Source organism: Nicotiana attenuata, chromosome 7, assembly GCF_001879085.1.
Source record: "Nicotiana attenuata strain UT chromosome 7, NIATTr2, whole genome shotgun sequence".
Lineage (NCBI taxonomy): Eukaryota > Viridiplantae > Streptophyta > Magnoliopsida > Solanales > Solanaceae > Nicotiana > Nicotiana attenuata.
This window is the reverse complement of record NC_031995.1, coordinates 57,299,368-57,320,701: the sequence shown is the minus strand read 5'-3', so window position 1 is coordinate 57,320,701 and position 21,334 is coordinate 57,299,368. Positions and strand designations below refer to the sequence as shown.

Genomic DNA, 21,334 nt, shown 5'->3' with positions numbered 1-21,334 from the left:
TTTTTTAATTTAACCAGTGTAGGAGGAAAATTTCAGGCTCCTTCTGAAGTTTTTAAGTAATAAATAAAAAACTTCAGCTGTTAGGCCGAAGTTTTTTTAGTGCAATATGTTACTAACATATCACACATTAAATTAGAATTCAGTGAATTAATCAGAAAACATTTTGAATTCTGGAGATGAATTTGATTTGAATATGGAATTTATATTCCTTCACTGAAATTCGTCAAACAACCAGAAAACATAAAATTCAAAAACTATTTTGAATTCTGGAGATAAATTTGAATACTTACAATGCATTTGAATTTGAATTTGAATACGAGACGCGTTCTCAGGAGGAACTGACTGATGGAGGAGATACGGAGGAGATCTGTAATTTGAATCTGTGAATACGGAGGAGAGACGCACTTTTATATGTTTTGGAAGGGGTATAATGGTCATATTAACACGGATTTTCTGTTAGTTGGTTACGAAATCAATAATTTTTAAAAACAGGATATAGGTTAAAAGGTGGCATAAAAAGTGGGTACCGCTGCAAATTCCCCCAATATTTTCTAATAACTCCTAAATTTGCTTTCTAAATATACCACATTGCTTAATTTAATATGGCAAACAAATTATTCGACAACCTAGAAAAAGGAATTAATAACCACCAAAATTAGAATTACCCCTATTTGAGAAGTACAAAAAGAAGTCTTAAAAATTAAATACCAATAAAAAACAAAACGGATAAATGAGGTAAGCTTCAACATAATCAAGGGGTAATTAAGTCATTATAATATGCCTTAAAATAAGTACAAGTAAACTGAGAATCAAAGGACGAAACTGCAAATAAAATAACTTTATTCACCTCTTTCAGATTATATATATAAACCACCTTGTTTCTTCATCCTTCCTTCATCAACTCATAAGCGAAACGAAATAGAAAAAATCTAATCTCTCTCTCTCTCCCTCTCTCTAGGCCTCCACTAGAGGGAGAATATTTATACATATAAATCTATATATATATCGATATTATTCAGTGAGAGAAGATAGGAGGAAGTTTTTTATAACTTTATTTACGTCTGAAGAAAAATAATCAGTAATTAACAATGGAAGGAAAAAAATTTGCAGTTTTATTATGTGCGGAGGATTCAGAATACGTGAAAAAGAAATACGGCGGTTATTTTGGTGTATTCGTGAGAATGCTGGCGGAGGAAGGGGAAACGTGGGACGTATTCCGCGTGGCTAACGGCGAGTTTCCGGCGGATGATGAGATCGGAGAATATAACGGATTTGTGATCACCGGTAGTTGTAATGACGCTCACGGTAATGATTTGTGGATCTGTAAACTACTGAATCTGCTCAAAAAACTTGATTCTATGAAGAAGAAAGTTTTGGGTATTTGCTTTGGTCACCAGGTATTTGTTTTAATTTACATTTTTAGTCATTTGAACTCCATTTTCAAGCTGTTAATTGATCGTCAGTTTATTTACTTTTTTAATGCTTTGTTGTTTAGAGTTCTTTTACTTACAGCTGTCTTTTTTAATTTGCGTCTCTTTCTAGTCTTAGTTTTTGGTTGCTGTCTTTTCCACTTGTCATTAAGGTACTTATTATGCTTTGTTGTAGTACGTTTCATACGTGGCTTTTTGTTTTTCTTAAAATATCAAAGCTATATTTACACTCAAAGCAACAGAAATGTAATTCAAAAATATTTTCACACAAAGTAATCCAAGGCTCCAAGCAGCACCAACAACAAAAACAACAGCCCAGTGAAATCCTACAAGTAGTTCTGGGAGGATAGTGAGTACGCAGACCTTACTCCTACCCGAGCGAGTAGAAAAGTTATTTCTAAAATACCTTTGGCTCAAAAAGACGAAAAGATATAAATACCAGTACCATCATCAGAAAACATAGAAATAATAATAGCGACATGAGATTACAAAATAGATGAAAAACAATAAGTTTTAAAACCTTATCTATATTTCAAAGAAAAAATCCAAGAGCTAAATTAAAACCACGCCCAATTGATACCAATTATTTCAAATGTTTTAGTAAAGTTTCAAAAGTAATTTACAGTAGTGACATTTTTATAATTTTTCTGTAATTCTTGTTATGAAAATAATTTTACTTTTGTTTTGGTAAGTAAAAAAGTTTCATTTACCAAGTAACAGTGTACAGAACAAAAAAGGGCAAGGTTTGGCAGCTGCCCCAGACCTGCCAAATCCCAGCTAATTAATTTTATTTTTTAAGTTATGCAAATTGAATTATTATAATGGCAAGTTAATAAGTGCTTACTTTGTAGAATCTGACCTAAAATTATGTATATTCACTGGAAATTTTCATATAGAAAATTGTTAATTTTGTGTAATTCTTTTCTATTTTTTTATGCTATGTGATTGAGTAATACTAGGAGGGAAAAATATTTTATTTGGAAATCTGTTCAGTCTGCACGTGTTTGGACTATTATTTTAATAACAATTCCACAAAGTAAGGTCTTCGTTCTCTCCATCCACAGTCAAAAGTTTACGTTACCTAACTCTTTTTATGTCAAAAATTCGTACTAAAACTTACTGACGTCTTCGGTACAAAAGCAATTTTTCGTTAATGATAAATGTTTTTCAAGGGATAATCCAATAACAATAATTGCTTTGGACCACAAGATATAGGAAATTCTTTATTCTTTTTGATTGAATCAGTATATTTTAATTACCTAATGCCTAAAGGAAAATTAATTAGATTGGCTTAGACGCTTAGTAGTAAGTAGTAACGTCCATTCGTACTTAAATACTACTTAGTGATTAGGACAATTCTCAACTCTTTCTCCTTATTAAAACTTACCCACTTTGTTGTTTACACAAAATTAATTAATACAAGATATGTAGTTTTGTACAAATATTTATCACTTAATTATGATCAAGTGAAGTGTATTTTTGTACTTTTATTTTTAACAATTATAATTAAATTATTTGATTTAATTTAAATACCAAAGCGACTAAGTCTTAAACATTTATTCCCTATAATTCATTTAAGACTGCGACCCGTCGGGTTTGTTACATGGCAGGACCATAGAGTGGTCCAAAACTAGTAATAAACTTATGAGTGAGATTTGGGACCATTTGCCAAAAAGAGACTGAACACGTGGAAATTACGTTGGTATTTTTCTGGCTTAGAGTAATGAGACTTGGATATCAGAAGATTGGATGTTAACTTTATATACAATACTGTATTAGATTATTTGGTCCCCGTCAGTCCCAGCTGATAAATTTAAAATCGCTGGATCCAATTATAGACAGCCCCATTTATTTTGGGATACTTTTTCTACTGTTGACCCAGATTTTCCATCAAAGTTTGTTGTCATCCATTCTTGCTTAGTCACGTGTTTTGTCTTTAATCTTTTACTCACACTTTTGTCATATACTGTTGTGATTTATTTCTTTTACACAACCTCTACTTCACCCAACGGAATTGCCACGTATGAAATTGAGCACAGTTTTACCAAGAAATAACCCACTTATTTCTCGAGAAGAGATGGAAAACATGTTCAATTTAGCCCCTTGTTGTTATATGCAAACCTATTGCGTATCACACAAGAAATCAGTCGTTAAAACTAAATGATAATCCAAGGCAGAGAGTAAGAGTGTTCATGGTTCGGTTTGGATCGGTTTTCTCCGAAAAAGAAACCAAACCAAGTAAGTCGGTTTTTCAAATGTTAGAACCAACACAAACCAATTAAGTCGGTTTTTTCTCGATTCTGTTTATGTCGGATTTTATCGGTTTTTAGGTTTTTTCGGTTATTTGTCGGTTTTTTTTCTTAAATATACGACATACACTACCAAACACATATTTCGGCGACCACATTTTCAACGTAACACTATCAAATCAATTGTCCTTTTAGAAATCTATTATTTATCAAGATATATTGATGATAATTGAATTAAATAGTGACGAATAATTTAAGGACTCAATTGAAAATATATTATTTTTAACACGAAATGGATTCTTACACTTAACAAAAGAAAACTACCAATCAAATTAGAATGTAAAGGTAAAGAACTATACTAAAAGTGCAAACTATTAACATTTACCATAATTTTTTTGAAACTTTGTATAAAAATATACATATATATATAGGTGTAATAATGAATATGAAATAGCTACTCCTATAGTCGGTTTGATTCGGGTTTTTTTCGGTTTTTTTCTGATTAAAACCATAACCAAACCAAATTTGATCGGTTTTTAAAATTCAAAACCAAAACCAAACCAAACCAAAAAGTATCGATTTTTTTGGTCGGTTTGGTTCGATTTTTCGGGTTTTTATGAACACCCTAGCAGAAAGTTTCAGTGTTCGTCCCTAGACTAAACAAAACTTTCCAGGTTGCAATTAGGGTCTTTTATAGGCTTATAGCAACGAGTCTAAGTTTTCTGCACTGATATTATATAAGTTGTTTTACATCATACGACCAAGTCGAACTACAACAACAAATGCCTCTTTATAGCAAGTCAAATATAATAAACTGGAAAATAGAGTAACAATCTGTTAAAAACAGTGCAGTTTACACTGATAGTATAACAAATTTTTTACACTCTTAGTGTGTGTAACTTAAACGTATTGGCAATTTGGCTATTAATTTCCTCTTCAAGATCCAAGCTTTATTTTATGTTATCTAACATGTCCAGCTAATTATTTTATAATAAAGCCCATGAGAAGGATTAGATCAAAAGAGAATTAAGTACATAGATAAGCTCATCCAATGTGTAGTACCAAGCTGACACTGTCGGTGATTTCAACCACCAAATCAAACTTCAAAGGCAATTTGATATGTTGGCTGCCTAAATTATTGTCTTACTATTACAGCGCTAACATTTTCTACGTGGATATGCCTTTTCTTTTTTAATTATTAAAGTTAGTCGTGTAGTGGTCGTATTCTTCCTTGAGACGGGATCATATCAAATAATGTGATTTCTTGGAACATTTGACATACTATGATGCAAATAAATTTTATTTTCATACATGCATGCATAATTTTCTTTGTTTACTATATGTCTTTTCTTGAGTTTTTTCCTTTGTTTATATATTTATATCTGAAAGGGTCTGTTTATGTGGTGTAGATATTAGGAAGATCATTGGGTGGAGTTATAGAGAGAGCCACAACTGGATGGGACATTGGCGTCACCACAGTTAATTTATCAACGTCCAAGCTATTCAACACTCTCAACTTACCTGCATTTATGCAAGTTATTGAGTGTCACCGTGATGAGGTTTGTCTCAAACACTATCAATTTTTGTTTTCTTTCTATAAGTAAATATTTTTCCCCTTCGAATTCCTCTATATATTGTTTTCGACAAGGAAAAAAAATGAAAGACAAAACTGACTAATATGTGTCTGTGATTTGAAATTAGATCCGAGAGCTTCCACCAAAGGCAGAGGTGATGGCTTGGTCCAATAAAACTGGAATTGAGATGTTTAGGTATGGTGATCACATCATGGGGATTCAAGGTCACCCCGAGTACACCAAAGATATTCTCCTCCATCTCATTGATCGTCTTCTTCAACGCAACCTTATTGAGGTAAGCACTACATATCTGTATTAGTACATTTTACGGTGTAAAATACTATAGTAAAGTTATGAATTAATAAAGTATAACTATATATTCGAAAAAAAATAAAAAAAAATCAACAACGAATATGGTTTTAGTTGAAAGTTTTGGTAAGATGATTCATCCGTCTATCTCCTTTTCGATCTAGGTGGTAGCGGTCCTACCGATGCCGTCCATCTTTTAAGAGTCCTTATCCCCTCTTAATAAGTCACAATTATTCCCTTATGGAGATGAATCTATGATTTTATATTGTAGAATATTAATATAGTAGTGGATGTAGTCCACATAAATGTTCAAACAAAATTTTAACTGCAAATATAATTTCGTAGAATGTTTCATATATCCGTCCATGTCCTCTTCAGTCTAGGTGGTGCCGGTCCTATGTATATTGATGCTGTCAATGTTTTAGAATCCTTATCTAGGTGACCTAAAGTTTAATATAACCCCCTATTATTAGGTGTGTCAAGTGATGCCCAAAACAGTCAAACGTGCCACGTGTTTAGAATGTGTTGTTGTCCCTAGAGGCATGATTGATATACAAACTCGATGTGAAATAATTCAACATCCCAATTATAAAGCTTGACTATATGTTAATTTTGTGTATACATAGGAGAGCATTGCTGATGTGGCCAAGGCAAAGGTTGAAGGGCGCGAGCCAGACAGGGAGGCATGGAAGAAATTGTGTGTTAGCTTTCTCAAGGGTAGATTGTGATTTGAATGTTCTGAAATTATTAGAGGCTATTGTAATTGGTCATAAATGTAAATAGGAGATGGTGTTAAGAGGAATTTTTAAGGGATGTAGGCTGGTTTGTAGGTTGGACTTGGCATCGTTTAGATGTCATCAAGCGTTTAAGATTATTTTTAACTATTGGAACTTACAATGTTAATTGCAATTGCATTGTTTAGATTTTATTCTTAATTGCAATTGAATGTCGTGGTTCCGTGGTTGACCATAGTATGTAACCGGTCCAAAAAATAAAACCCCGCACAATTTGATCGCTAAAGTATTAAAAACAAGCGAAACTAAGCTAAATGGCTGCTCACCAAAAATAATTACCGACAGATGTACAATATATCCAAAAACAATTATCGACAAATATATAATAAATACATAATTAGTGTAAAATTTATGTTTATCAGCTATTGGGATGCAAATATTCTTTGTTGATCGGCCAAATATGTAATTTTCCCTAACAACAATCTGAAGTTACACATTTTGGATCTGCGGACGGGCCAAATTAGCGATAGATAAACTTGGCTTCTCAAGAATCCACAAACAAAGAAGATCAAAAGGAAAAGGAAAGATCTGCATCTCTTGAACTTTGACTGGATATTCAAGCCCATAAGAAGTGTTGGGGGTGTTAGAATAATCAATTGGCTTTGGGCCAAATTGTGGAATGGACTAACAAATTTGTTGGATTATGAAGTTATTTTCACCATTATAATAGTGCAGTCCACAGTTATCGAGGCTTTTAACATGTTTCCCGTTTTGCTTATGGTGACAGGAGTCAAAAACTACTTGCGATGTCCGCAGAAAAATATTACACGCTAATACGAAATTTCGCAACATAAAGACACTTGGCCCTTGTTAGAACGATCCTGAGTTTATTTTTGGGAAAACAATATTGTATAGCCGTTCTCAATATAATAGCCGAAAATTTTATATATATATGGATTAAACTTTAAAGATTCCAATTAATCAACGTCCAAGCTCTTCAACACCCTTAACTTACCTGGCATGTTTGCAAGTTATTGAGTGTCACCGTGATGAGGTTTGTCCTAAACATCTCGAAGAGAAGTAGGAATTTTTGTAGTAAAAATTTAACTAAAATCAAGTAATTCTTGGTCCAATTGAAACATGTTCTCTACAATTTCACCCTTGAGTCGAACGATCGAGTCAACCCGCGCTTTTCCGAAGAATCCTGCACCAAGTTTGAAGGACGAATGCTGGAGGGCAGCTTTTTAGAGTGGGCGCTCTGTACGATATTTTTTATATTTATGTCTGTATTTGTTCTGTAGTCGGATCAGCTGTTTTCCTTAGTATGTCGAGGGTGGATTAAGAGGGGCTTGCCACCTAGCGAAAATATGTTTTGCAGCGAGGGTCTTGACATCTTTCTTTAGGGTTTCTTAGATTCTTTCTCTTTACTAGAGCCAAGACTGTACAAGGAGAGAAAGAGTTAAGTCGACTCAAGTTGAAATAATCAGACTGCGGATGAGGTAGATGCCTCCCAGCCGGGGGTCCCGAACGGGAGAAGAATAAGGCAGGCTGTCCTTTGACCCAACTGGACCTAGTCAGCCCAAACCGTTTTGCGGTTCTAGAGGACCCTGAACAAGAAGAGGCAAAGATGCCAGACCTGGACATCAATCGCATCTGCAACCGAAGCCCAAGCTGGCGAGTGTGTAGAGCGTGGGCCCATGTCTCCCAAACGATGTCTCACTCAAGTGAATTGGTTTCGAGAGCATTCCGCCAGTTTTTGGCGGCTTTCACTTTCTCAAGGCCTCTTGGATCTACTTGACGACTTCACTAGTCAACAGGAATGAAATCCAAGAAAGTTGGCTTCTCGCTTATCCCCATTTTCAAATGAGGAGATCCGACGTCAAGTGCAGGAATTGCTGTCAAGAGGCGGTTCTTCCTTTATATAAGGAATCCTCTTGGTTGGTCGAAGCTAGAAGACGGCTGGACGAACTGCTATTTTGATTTCCTCTTTGCTTAAAAAAAGGGGGCAAGTCAAGTAAGTAAGCAGTGATCTGAACCAAAGCACAAGCTTTGAAATAAGAACGCCCAGCTTCGCAGAGCAGCTCTCTCTCCAGCCCACATCATAGTGTGGAATCTAGATCCTTTCATCGAGCACCATTTCTAGGCTTGCCTATACGTCTTTCTAGCGTACGCGCGGTTCCTATCTATTGGAGCCTGTCGTGGTTCGATACGCCGATGGAAGGAACCACTGGAGATTTATCCAACTTCGATCCCCGAAAGGCAACGCAATGCTCCTCGCTTAGCCCCGCTCTTTGGTTTTGGATGGATTCGGACTGGAAGCGAAAATACCGTAAAAATGGCTTCTTTCTTTGTCTTCGCTGGACTCTTCTTTTAACTAGTCCAATGGAAACCTCCTCTATTGCAGCAAAAGTAAAATAAAGGATACTCGCGCTGCAGCTTAACGATTACCCGGGGAGAGTCGTCTCAAATACTGATACCATTTTATAAATAAGCCAATAAAAAAAATTAGATCCTACAACTTCCGCCAAAGGCAGAGGTGATGGCCTGGTTCGAGAAGACTAGAATTGAGATGTTTAGGTAGAAGTTGGACATGGAACTTTTGAATGATCCAATAAGTTTTATAGCCATTAACAGTAGTAAACTAAATAATGCTAACAAAATCCTAAATCAAAATCAAATCAGTACTAATCTAACTAAAGACATTCAATTCAATGCTACGAACGGGAATGTATTGAATATCTATTTTTTGTTTTGCAATAATTTAGATAAAAATGCATAACTTATTTTTATTTTTTCTTTAGCGTTTAGTCATCTAATTAATACTCCCTTATCAGTCTACTTATTTTATCATGACTTAGTACTTTTAGATTATGTTTATTTTTATTATGGCTTTTTAATTAGCACTATTTATATTACATAATTTTATTGTCTTTATTGTTGAATATTTTAGGATAATGCCATGACACATCTCATAGTTTGTATTATTTTCTTGAAAAATACTTTATATAGTTGTATCTTACTAGGATTAAAGAAATATTTTGAGCACAATTTATATATTTGTTCTACGAAGATTTTACAGGAAAAAAAACCCCAAAAAACCCGAATAACCCGAAAACCCGAGAAAAAACCGAGAGTGAAAAACCCGAGTTTTATTAGTTTGGTCTTTAGATTTAATAACCCGACACAAATGGTTTGGTTTGGTAATTATAAAATCCGAACCAACCCGACCTATGTACACCCCTATTTCCATATATACAAATGGTTTGGTTTGTTTCTGAAATTTGAAATTTCTATTAATAAATAAAACTTCGGATTTCTTTTATGAATTGTCTTACTTAATAATTACTTTATAGCTTGAGATTATATTAAATAAATTATAAGTCTATTATAACTACTAAAATATTTTCGTTACAAGTCTTTTGTTTTAATAATGTATAATTCTCTACTTAATTTTTTAAATAATTTATTAAGTACTAAGTTTATTAAAAAAGTCAAAAACTAGTCGTTGGAACTTTAACTACTTTTTCGTTGTCAACTTTAAAAAATTTCTTTTTTGCTATCTATAAAAAAGAAAATAGTCGTTGCCAGCTTTAATGCTTAAATATTTAAATTTAAAAATATTTTTAAAAGGCATACTTAAGGCCCACGTCCCGTCACGTTTGTTGGTGGAACGGGACGGGCCTACCAGGTTATCATGTTTATCCCGTCCCGTATAAGCCGGTCCCTCACCGTCAAAAGTTCCAAGTTTTGAAAGGAACTGTATTGGGATTAAAGCAGTTGCGCGATAGTACTTCTCCACTGATCTTCAGGGACTTCAAACCATCAAACATAATTTTTGGATGAGGTAATTACTTTGTTGTAAATTTATTATTTATATGTGAGATCTTTAATTATTAATATGCATGCAGATCTTAGATGCTGTATTGTGCAACTTTGGGACGGTCGGACCAACAACAAGAGAGGTCCAATTAGCTACCTATGGATTCGTGGACCCTGCTTGTATAAGAGACTATCTTAAGCATGACTACAGATAACTATCTTGAATCTAAATCATTTTTATAGAAATAGTGTAGCTCCAAAATGATTCTTCTTGTCACTCTAATAGTTTGATATTCCAACAAATTTTATGACAGCCAATGCCACGGTAAAAAATGACATTTACAACTTGGGGGTTGTTATGTTATAACTGATTACGTAATGTGGTTCAGTGAGGAAAGTGCAGAAGAAAAAAGATGAGAGCGAGACAGGTCATGTTACCATATGGGCTCAATCAAAAGAAGCGTGCAGTAGCCAAACGTTTGATAGAGAATGGGTGCGGAAAAGGAGATGCAACAACAACCACCAAACTTGCATTAAGGTGCACTCGGCCTGAGATTGATCAAGAGCTACAAAAGCTTGAGCCGGGCACCTCATGCCTGAAGAAGGGACTGTCTCTGTTTATTTTAAATGTCAAGACTTCTATTATAGAACAAAGGAAGGATAAAAGATCCATGGAGTAATCTGATAATTTAGATAAACTTTTGATTAGCTTTGAGTAGATAAATTGGGTCACCGCTTGGCCGGAGTCTCCGATGACCTATCCCATCTTTTTCTATTATTGTGGGGTTGAGACTATTTGAAAGGTAAAAACCATTTTGTTTGGATCTCGTAATATGACTTTTGCATAGACTTCTAATACTATACAACTACAACTACTAATTTTTCAGCTATTTATTGATCCAATATATTTTTACCTTTCTCCAGTAATTTAACAAAAATATATAAGCTATTTGATAATAATGGTACTGAAAATGGAAAAAGAAGTTTACCTAAATAACACATTTTTAATTTCAAGAATCAAAAGGATGCTAAGGAGATACGTGAATGAATAGCATCGAAGTGATTTTTGGAGTTTTTACCTCTCTTTTTCATGTTTAATTTAGTTTGTATCTAGTTTTTGCACTTTGGAGTTTCTTTTATATGTTGCAGGCACACGTTTACCGTCATGTAAGTTCATTGCTTTAGATGTTTGGTTTTGTTCTTGACCTGTTTTCTGTGATTCTGTTCTTCGCACTACTAGAATCCCTGTAAAAAGCGACCAAAGATTAGCGACCAAATTTGGTCTGTCAAAAAAAGCGACCAAAGTTGGTCGCCAAACTGCCGAAAATAATAAAAAAAATATTTGAAATACTTTAGCGACCAAAGTTGGACGCTATTTGGTCGCAAATTTAGTCAAACTGTTGACTGGACTGGTCAGACTTGTTTGGTCAAAGATATACTGAGATTAGAGACCAATGTTGGTCGCTTAAGCGGGACCCACATAAATTTTTTTAATAATTTTATTATTATTTTATAAAACTTATAAAATATAAATATATATAATTTAAAACTTGCGACCAAAGTTGGTCGCTAACTGAAGGATAAGTTGATAGCGACCAACATTGGTCGCTAAATCGGGACCCAGTTATTATATTTTAATAAATATATATTTATTTAAAATAAATTATAAAATATAAATAAATATAATTCAAAAGTTAGCGACCAAAGTTGGTCGCTTAACTAAATAGAGACCAATGTTGGTCGCAAATGTGGGACCCAGTTCCAACATTTAATAATATTTATTATTAATTTAAATATTATATAAAATATAAATAAATCTGATTAAAATTTAGTGACCAAACTTGGTCGCTAAATTAAATTCATGTACAGTTAGTGACCAACTTTGGTCGCTAAATTAAATTTATTTACAGTTAGCGACCAAGTTGGTCTCTATATGGTCAAAATTAAAAATCACTTTTATATTTATTATGTAAATAAAATAAATATAAGTCGTTAATACTTTTGTAATACAAGGGATGAATAGTACTACGAAGTGAGGCGCTGTTGTGTCTATATATATAATATAATATATTCATATTATAGTCTTACTATTGCACTAAGATAAGTTGTATTAGGTTAATCAGTTATCGATATAGCTATAATATATTATAATATATGTACCTACGTTATTATGCAAGTATAAGTGTATTAGTAACTGGTATCGTATAGTCTTATATATATATAATATATGTACTTAGTTATACATGCACTAGTTATTAAGTGTTATTAGGTTAAGTACGTATCGATATATCGTCTTATATATTATAATATTGTACTTACGCGTTATACTATGCATAAGTATAAGTGTATTAGGTAATCCGTATCGAATATCAGTCTATATATGATAGATATATGTACTGGCTATACTTATGCACTATAGTTAGTGTATTTAGTAATACCGTACTCGATAATAAGCTCATAATATATTATATAATGTACTTACGCTTTATACTATGGCACTAAGTTAAGTGTATTAGGTAATACCAGTAATCGAATAGCTATATATATTAAATATATGTTACTTAGCGGCTATATGCCTAGTATAAGTGTATTAGTGTATTACAGTATCGCTATAGCTCATAATTATATAATAAATATTACTTCGCTATACTAGCACTTAGTATAGGTGTATTAGGTATACCGTTATCGAATAGTTACATATTATATAATATATGTACTTACGCGTTACTTATGCACTAGTATAGTTGTATTAGGTAATCGATATTCGATATCAGCTCATATTATTAATATATTACTTACCTATACTATGCACTAAGTTAAGTTGTATTAGTCATTACCGTTTATCGAATACGCTTATATATAGTATTATATTATAAAATATGTTACTTACGCTTACTATGCACTAAAGTATAGTGTATTAGAGTAATACGCGTATCGATACAGCTCATATATATATAATATTATGTACTTAGCTATACTATGACTAGTATTAAGTGTATAGGTATACTATGAACAAATCTATAAGTTTATTCGCTATTGCTATATAATTAGTATTCGTATCAATGATATTATATATATATAATAAATTACTTACGCTTAACTATGACACTAAGTATAAGTGTATTAAAGGTAATAGCCGATCGACATATAGCTATATATATATATATATACTTGTACTTACGCTTATATATGCATAAGTATTAAGTGTATTAGGTAATACCGGTCAATACAGTCATATATATATAATATATGTATTTACGATCTATATGCTAAGTATAGATGTATTAGGTATACCGTATCGAATATAGTCATAATATATAATAAATGTACTTACGCTATACTATGCACTAAGTATAAGTGTATTAGGTAATACCGTATCGAATATAGCTTATATATATATAATATACGTACTTACGCTATACTATGCACTAAGTATAAGTGTATTAGGTAATACCGTATCGAATACAGCTCATATATATATAATATATGTACTTACGCTATGCTATGCACTAAGTATAAGTGTATTAGGTAATACCGTATCGAATATAGCTCATATATATATAATATATGTACTTACGCTATACTATGCACTAAGTATAAGTGTATTAGGTAATACCGTATCGAATATAGCTTATTTTTGACCGTTTGACCAAAAGGCGACCAACTTTGGTCGCTTTTGAGTATATAATATATATTTATATATATATATGTATATATATATAAAACAGGAAAAAAATTAGGGTTATTTTATTTACTTATTTTCAAATATAGCGACCAAAGATGGTCGCTTTTTGGTCAAACGGTCAAGAAAGGCGACCAACGTTGGTCGCTATTTTGGTCAAACCAGTCAATACTTATATAGCTACCAAAATAGCGACCGATATTGGTCGCTTTTTTTAATTGCTGAACTCAAAATCGGGTTTCCCCTCCCAAAATCTTATTTTCTCTCACACAAATTTCCCAACTTCTCTCTCAACTATTTCTCCTCCCCTTCTCTATTTCCCTTACACAAATCAATCCCCCCCACCCGTTGCCACCACTGTCACCGCCGCCGCCACCACTGTTACGCCGCCACCACCACTGTCAGCCACCACCACTGTTACGCCGCCACCACCACTGTCAACGCCGCCACCACTGTTCCGCCGCCCCCCACTGATTTTAGCCTCCTTTTAATCTACCAAGGTTAGTAATCTACCTATTAGCTTTTTAATTTTTAAATTTTGCTATATAATTTTATGTAATTTGTTAGAGTTTTTGCCTATTTAGTATTAGGGTTGTTTGTTTGAACTACATTAGGTAATATGAACTTTTTACATTAGGGTTGTTTGTTTGAACTACATTAGGTAATATGAACTTTTTACTATTAGCTAATATGAACTACATTAGGTAATATGAAATTTTTACTATTTAGTATTAGGGTTGTTTTTTTTGCCTATTAGCTTTTTACTTATATTGAGTTCAATTGTGAAAAGATACAATTCATTGTCTTAGAAGAGGAACAATACCTAAATAAGAGTACCTAAATTCATGCTTTAAACTATGAATTATACATTTATAAGATAAGAAAAAAGATTTAAAGGGAGGAGTTTATTAATGTATTAACTAATTTAATTTGTTCTTGCTTTATTTAAATAGATGGAACATCGTTCTTGGATGTACAATAGGAATTATCCTAATTGGCGGGGATTGCGGGAGGATTTTGTAGAAGGGGTTGAGGACTTTATTAGACATGCAATGTCACTTCCGCCATACATAAAAGAAGGAGTAATTAGGTGTCCTTGTGTTAAGTGCGACTGTATGAAGTTTGGAAAACCGGAGGAAGTTAAGGTTCGTCTTTATATGAAGGGGTTTATAGCGAATTACTTTGTGTGGACTTATCATGGAGAGATGGATGGTAGCGATGGGATATTTCATAACATGGTTCTTGGTGAAAGCAGTAGGTCGAGGGAGAATAGAAATAGTGATTCCAGAATTCATGATATGGTTGCGAATGCTTTTAGATGCAAGTGGTTTGACCCAAATCCAACAAGAGGTACGAGAGTACACAATCAATACAACATAATTGAGGTTAATCATACGAGGGAGTATAATCGCTATGATCCTTTCATAATTGCACATAATGTTAGGCAAGTGTATTATGCTCCTTATCCATTGAGGCAGAATAAGTCCGCTTGGTGGGTTGTAATCAAAACTAAGCCTGTAGGTAGGGTCGAAGTCGAGAATGTGTTGGATGTTGCATATCAAAACGATATCTCCAGTGTTCACCAAATAGTGGACGAACTTTTAGAAAATGATTTGGAACATCCTGAACACATATTGGAAGAAGTTGATATAAATGAAGTAACAATTATAGAAAACGAGGAAGAAGAATCAACTGATGAAGCTCAAACTAGTGAGGAAGAAGAATTCTCTGACGAGGAAGAAGAATTCTCTGACGAGGAAGAATACGTCGATGAGCTTTAAAAAGTTGGTTTCTTCGATAACTCTCGTTTATAGATAGTTTCCTTATATGTTTCAATCTAAATATGTATTATATTATGCAGATGACACGCAAGGGTCGAGGTAACAATGAAGGTAGTGGTTCTCGGGGTCGAGATAAGGCTAGGAAGCAAAAGAGGAGGATAGAATATACTACTCATCAATCTTTTACACCCTCTTCTGATTTGCCTATCACTATGCCACAGCCTCTACCCCATGGCTATACTGAGCTGCCACAGAATCACCAGCCCTACACCTTCGTGCAGACCCCGGGTGTTTCTTCACAGGGCCATCGGACTGTGCGTCCGACATACAGTCCACCTGCCTCACTACCACGTGGATCCCACCCAGCAGCATCACATGGATCGCATCGATCCATGTCACAACCACATGGATCACAGCCATCAGCGTCACAGCCAGTCGGGTCACAACAGTCAGTATCACAGCCACTTGCGATCCGTGCAGCTATGTCGCAGTCACAAGGATCACATCTATCTTCATCAGCGACTCCACCTATTGGAGGCCTTCATTTGCGGGATAGTAGCTCTGACCCCCCTACTCCTTCCACACATGCCTCTGATACACATGTTTCGGACGATGATGCTGATGCTGCTACTGCTGCTGACGAGGAGGTGCATTATGATCAGTATGGCAGGATCATCATAGTCCCTGAGGGTGATGGGTAAGAGTTATTTGTTATTTTTATGTTTATTTTTTTGTACAATTTTTACTAAGATATTAATTTGTTTTACTTATTAAATTGCAGGTTCCTCCCGAGTAATATTACTACGAGGATAATCACCAAAGCAACCAGAAAGCTTTATGATGCCCCTTATGCGTCTTGGCGTGAATTCCCATTCTCACTGAAGGAGGCAATTTTCAATGAATTTAAGGTATAAATGTTCTTTTAAGCAGTATAATTATTTATATTTATGATATTTTCATATAATATTTAACTTTTGAAATACAGAGCAAGTGTGTATGGGAACACCAGTATAGCGCGGACGTGGCTGCAAATTTTAATCTCAAAGCTCGCAAGCGGTTGTCGCATTCTTTCTCCATAGCTAGACAGCTGAACCAGAAGCCTGGCTGGTTGCTTCAGGAGTTTTGGGATGATTTGCAAAGGCAATGGCTTACTGCAGAGTTCTTACAGAAGAGCGAAAAGGGAAAGAAAGCTCGCGCATCTGAGAAGGGAGGATCCTTGCACACTGGAGGTGCGGTCAGCCAGGGGACAATAAAAAGAAGAATGGTACGTAATTGCTTAATTTATTTTAATTTTCAAAGTATATCTATTCTATTTATTAATTAAAATTTATGAGTTTTCAGGAAAAGAAGTTGGGCCGTCCGATGAACCAAGATGAGCTATTCAAGGAGACTCATATTGTGAAGAAGAAGAAAGAGACGGATGAAGAAAGGTGGGTCGAGGGACGAGCCTCGACTGTACATGTAAGTTTTCACTTTTCATTAAGTATTTTCATTTACTTTTATATAAATTTTGAAATACTAATTCAATTTACTTTTTCTTATAGGATCGCTTCAGAGTTGAAGCTGAGGAATTCATACGCAGCCAGCCACCTAATGAGTCGGGCGCGCCATTCAAACTTTCGGCCGAGGATGTTGAAAGACTATGGACGCGGGCTGCAGGCGGTCCAAAATGGGGGAAGGTATACGGCCTTCCTACTAAGACATTCCATCGCTATAGGTGTGGAATGCAAGGAATAGGGACTTCCTCGCAAGCCGAGCAACTTGATGGGGAGAGCCTCTCCGCTATGCGGGAGACTGTGACAAAGCTCACATCCGAGCTAGAAGCGTCCAAGGAAAGAGAAAAGCTTATAGATGCTCAGTACATTGGCGTGGTCGCTCAGTGCCAGGGCATGCAAGAGCAGATCAAAAATCTCCTAGCTGGATCTTTTTCGATTCCCCGGTCTCGGCCATCATCGCCAGAGGCTGCCCGTCCCCGCGCTCGTTCGTCCCGTCCTCCAAGTGGCCGTTCCTCCCGTCCTCCCCGTGATCATTCTTCCCATCATCGACAAATAGACCCTTCTCAATACCGTGATGATGATGAAACTTCATCAGAGGGTGATGATAATGATGTACCAAACAATCAATGAATTTTAGACAATTTGAACTAGACAAATACAATTTGTTTTCCATTGGGTTGTAATAAGAGTTAACTTAGTTTGGTAGTTCTATTGAAATTTACACTTTCTTGGTTTTAATGTAGCTTTTAATGTTGTTTTTGTGTTGTTGTTGTTGTTGTTGGGTTGTTGTTTGGTATTCTTATTGGAATTGTTGTTTGAATTGTTGTTGTTGTTGTTGTTGCTTGTTAGGGTTTTGGTATGACTGGCAGGTGGTGTAGCTGCCAAAACAGGCAGTTTCTGCCAAAATAATACACAGAAAAGCGACCAACATTGGTCTCTATTTGGTCGCTTTTCACGTTCAAAAAAAATAAATTTCTGGAGAATAGCGACCAACGTTGGTCGCTACTTACCCAGATTTCTACAAAAAGCGACCAAACTTGGTCGCTATTTCGTTAAAAAAATAAAATTTCCGGTGATATAGCGACCAACGTTGGTCGCTAAAGTACAAAAAATAAATTAAATTCATGTATTTAGGGACCAAAGTTGGTCGCTAGTTTAATAAAATATATAAATTATTGAATAAAAAAGCGACCAACCTTGGTCTCTAGTTTCCAGATTTTAAAATATAATATTTGGGTTAGAGACCAAAGTTGGTCGCTTCTTAATGATTAATAATAAATAAATAAATAAAGTATTTTATATTTAGAGACCAACTTTGGTCGCCAAATTTATATTATTAAATTAATAAAGCGACCAAAGTTGGTCTCTATAGTCAATATCCGGAATATTTGGTCCATTTAGCTTAGAGACCAATGTTGGTCGCTAATTAGCGACCAAGTTTGGTCCCTAAATAAAAGAGACCATCAATATAGCGACCAGGCATGTTTGGTCGCTTTTTGGTCGCTTTTGGGCATATAAGCGACCAACTTTGGTCGCTTTTTGTGATCGCTTTTTACCGGATTTCTAGTAGTGTCGTGTCTGGTGCGATATTGTCCTTAATTTTAGTTGAATTTGGAATATTTTGTTTTTCCATGAATCTGAGACCTCATCCAAAAAGAGGTTGAGACGAAATTTTTGAGTCACTACTTTGGTTTTCGTTTTTTCTTTCTTTTGTAGGATATAGTAAAGCTATCTTGAAAATTGAGGAGAAAAGAAAGATAATGAGGATTTTCTGCCACAACTCTTCAATTGTCTGCACAAACCTAAGCTAATGTATTAAATTTTATTTCGGAAATTTTGAAAAGTAAATTATCGTTGTTTACTTTAAACTATTGTGTTTTCAGTTCTTTCTCTATAATTACTAATAGGGGCTTGAAAAACGTAAATGCCATGAATAATGACACCAAATGTGCGAATGTTATACGTCTGGCATGCAACATGCAAAATTTTAAGCTTGGTCTGGAAAAGGCTATCTCCGTAGATATAACAAAGTAGTTTGAGTTATTATTTCGACATGTTTAACTCAATGTACGATTTTACCTTTTTTTCCTTTTCGAAAGTTAGAAAATAAAAAGGTCTACATAAAAGTAAGCATGGGAATTAATGAAATTGGTCAATGTTTCTTTTTGTCTTTCGGTTAAAATTATGATATGTATAATAATACGGTTGCATACTGTTACATTATTGGAGCTCCTTGTATAACAAGGATGGAGAAAATATAAGTAGGATATATATTGGCTTTTATTATCTCTATAAAAAATGTTGTGATGATTCTTTTACTTTTTATACCAATTAGTTTTTGGGTACGCGTAATTTTAAAACATTACAAAATATTATTAAATAGTGTATTTGAATTGTAAAGCAAAAATTAAAGAAAATTTGTAAGTTTTTGAAAATGGTGAATGTTTATCCCACTTATCTGTTCAATAAAGGAAGAAACTATAACCACGGGAGGGGTGGCATTGGAGGGGCTATCAGAGACTGTGATAGTAACTGGATTATATGCTTTAACATGTTCATTCCTCACGCTACCAACATATACATGGAAGGCCTCGTCCTTATTCAGGGTCTAAAAATAGCTATACAACAAAATATTAGGAGATTAGTGGTTGAAACAGGCTGCAGTGCTCTAGTTAACATGCTTACTAACGATAATGGTCCGTATCAAAACTTGATTACTGATTGTAGATGGATGCTTACTAGAGCAGGAGAGCCACAGGTCACTCACATCTTCAGAGAAGCAAATGGAGTGGCTGATGTTATGGCAAAAAATGGAAGCAACTCGAATTTTTTTGGAAATCCTATGTTGTACTTCTCCCCGCCCCCTTTTGTTGTTTCTACTTTTGAACTGGACAAGCTAGGAACTTTGTGTCCTAGAAAAGTCCCAATTTGTAATAACATTTAAACAGGGCAGAATAAATTTCTTCATTACCAAAAAAAAAACTATATCCTACAAAAGTCTTACGATGCCTCATTGTGATTTACAATAATTTTTGTGGGAATATCATACAAAAATTATTGTTAATTCTATGATCTATAAAACCTAAAAGTAAATAACTAAGGCAAATTAGGCAAATACTTATGTCACGATTCTTCAAAGATGGTCAAATAACACATTGAAAAATTGAATGTTTTTATCGTTTTTTGATAGTTGGGATTAATTTATTTTTTTGTTAATTTAAATTATTAATATTAATCCCAAGTTTTACATACTTTACTAGAATTATAAGAGTAAAATCTAGTTTACCCCCTTAATCTTTACTAGTCTCTCGGCACGTGCGTTGCACGTGTATTTTGAGTGTTATAGTATGCAATGTTGTTAATTAATAGGAATATTATTTTAAAGAACTTCAAATAATTAAGTAAATATGTAAAATTACAATCACGACCCAAAATCCACTAAGGGTCGTGGTGGCGCCGGACACCTCTGTCAGGCCAGCCAACTAAATTTTAAATAAATTCCTCTTTTAATACTTTTGAAAATCTAAGTTTTTTCCTTACATTTTTCATAAGTAAATGTTCACTACTTGAATTTCAAATTTAAATAATCACAATTAGTACAAATCCGTTGAAAACCATCCCAGAAACCCGGTGTCACAAGTGCATGAGCGACTACTGATAAGTAAAATAAAATACAACATCTGTCCAGAATACAGTGGACAGGGAATAAAAAATAAAAGTGCAATAAGGAACTACACTAGCTGCGGGTCGCCTCGCAAATTGCAGCTCACCTAGTCCCGGAATTAGACATGCTGCTACGCCCAGTAGGCTGCTAGAAGTGTATATATACCTGTGCAACAAAAATGCACAGAAGTGTAGTATGAGTACGTAATCAACGTGTACTCAGTGAGTATCCCGCCTAATCCCGAAGGGGTAGAGACGAGATGGCCAACTTCGACACTCGCTAGAGGTCAGTAAACAATATTCTGTAAGTGCGAGAATAATCATGGATTTATATAGAAGTTCTAATTGTGAAGCCAGAAAACAGGTAAACACCTTCAACAATAAAATCAAGGGCTTCCAAAGTCTATTCTTTATTATCTTATCGGTTTATATCAAGCCGCGTAGGGCCAATTCCACATTTACAAGTTTCGAGTAACAGATAAACATGCGCAAATCACACCGAGGCGACGGCACGCTCCAACAGGATGTAAACTGTGCACTGCCGAGGGTCGAGCGGCACGAACCATAGATGCTTCTATTCTCACCGAGGCGTTCGGC

The 21,334-nt window shown here is 34.6% G+C and overlaps 2 protein-coding genes across 2 annotated transcripts; both read left to right on the top strand.

Annotated features, from left to right (window-relative positions):
* Positions 878-6,497, top strand: LOC109229136 (gamma-glutamyl peptidase 5-like). Its single transcript, XM_019394470.1, has 4 exons — positions 878-1,397; positions 5,089-5,238; positions 5,381-5,548; positions 6,189-6,497. Exons 1-4 carry the CDS (start codon positions 1,089-1,091, stop codon positions 6,288-6,290), a joined length of 729 nt encoding a protein of 242 aa, XP_019250015.1. The 5' UTR covers positions 878-1,088; the 3' UTR covers positions 6,291-6,497.
* LOC109230066 lies at positions 19,509-20,018 on the top strand. The gene has a single exon (XM_019395599.1). The coding sequence runs from the start codon at positions 19,509-19,511 to the stop codon at positions 20,016-20,018; it is 510 nt and encodes a 169-aa protein (XP_019251144.1).

Excerpts from the sequence above, each read along its gene's own strand:
- LOC109229136 (XM_019394470.1), top strand. The coding sequence starts at position 1,089 with ATGGAAGGAAAAAAATTTGCAGTTTTATTATGTGCGGAGGATTCAGAA. Across the intron at positions 1,398-5,088 it reads GTATTTGCTTTGGTCACCAG|ATATTAGGAAGATCATTGGG; the intron begins GTATTTGTTTTA and ends TATGTGGTGTAG. Across the intron at positions 5,239-5,380 it reads TTGAGTGTCACCGTGATGAG|ATCCGAGAGCTTCCACCAAA; the intron begins GTTTGTCTCAAA and ends ATTTGAAATTAG.
- LOC109230066 (XM_019395599.1), top strand. The coding sequence starts at position 19,509 with ATGGTGAATGTTTATCCCACTTATCTGTTCAATAAAGGAAGAAACTAT.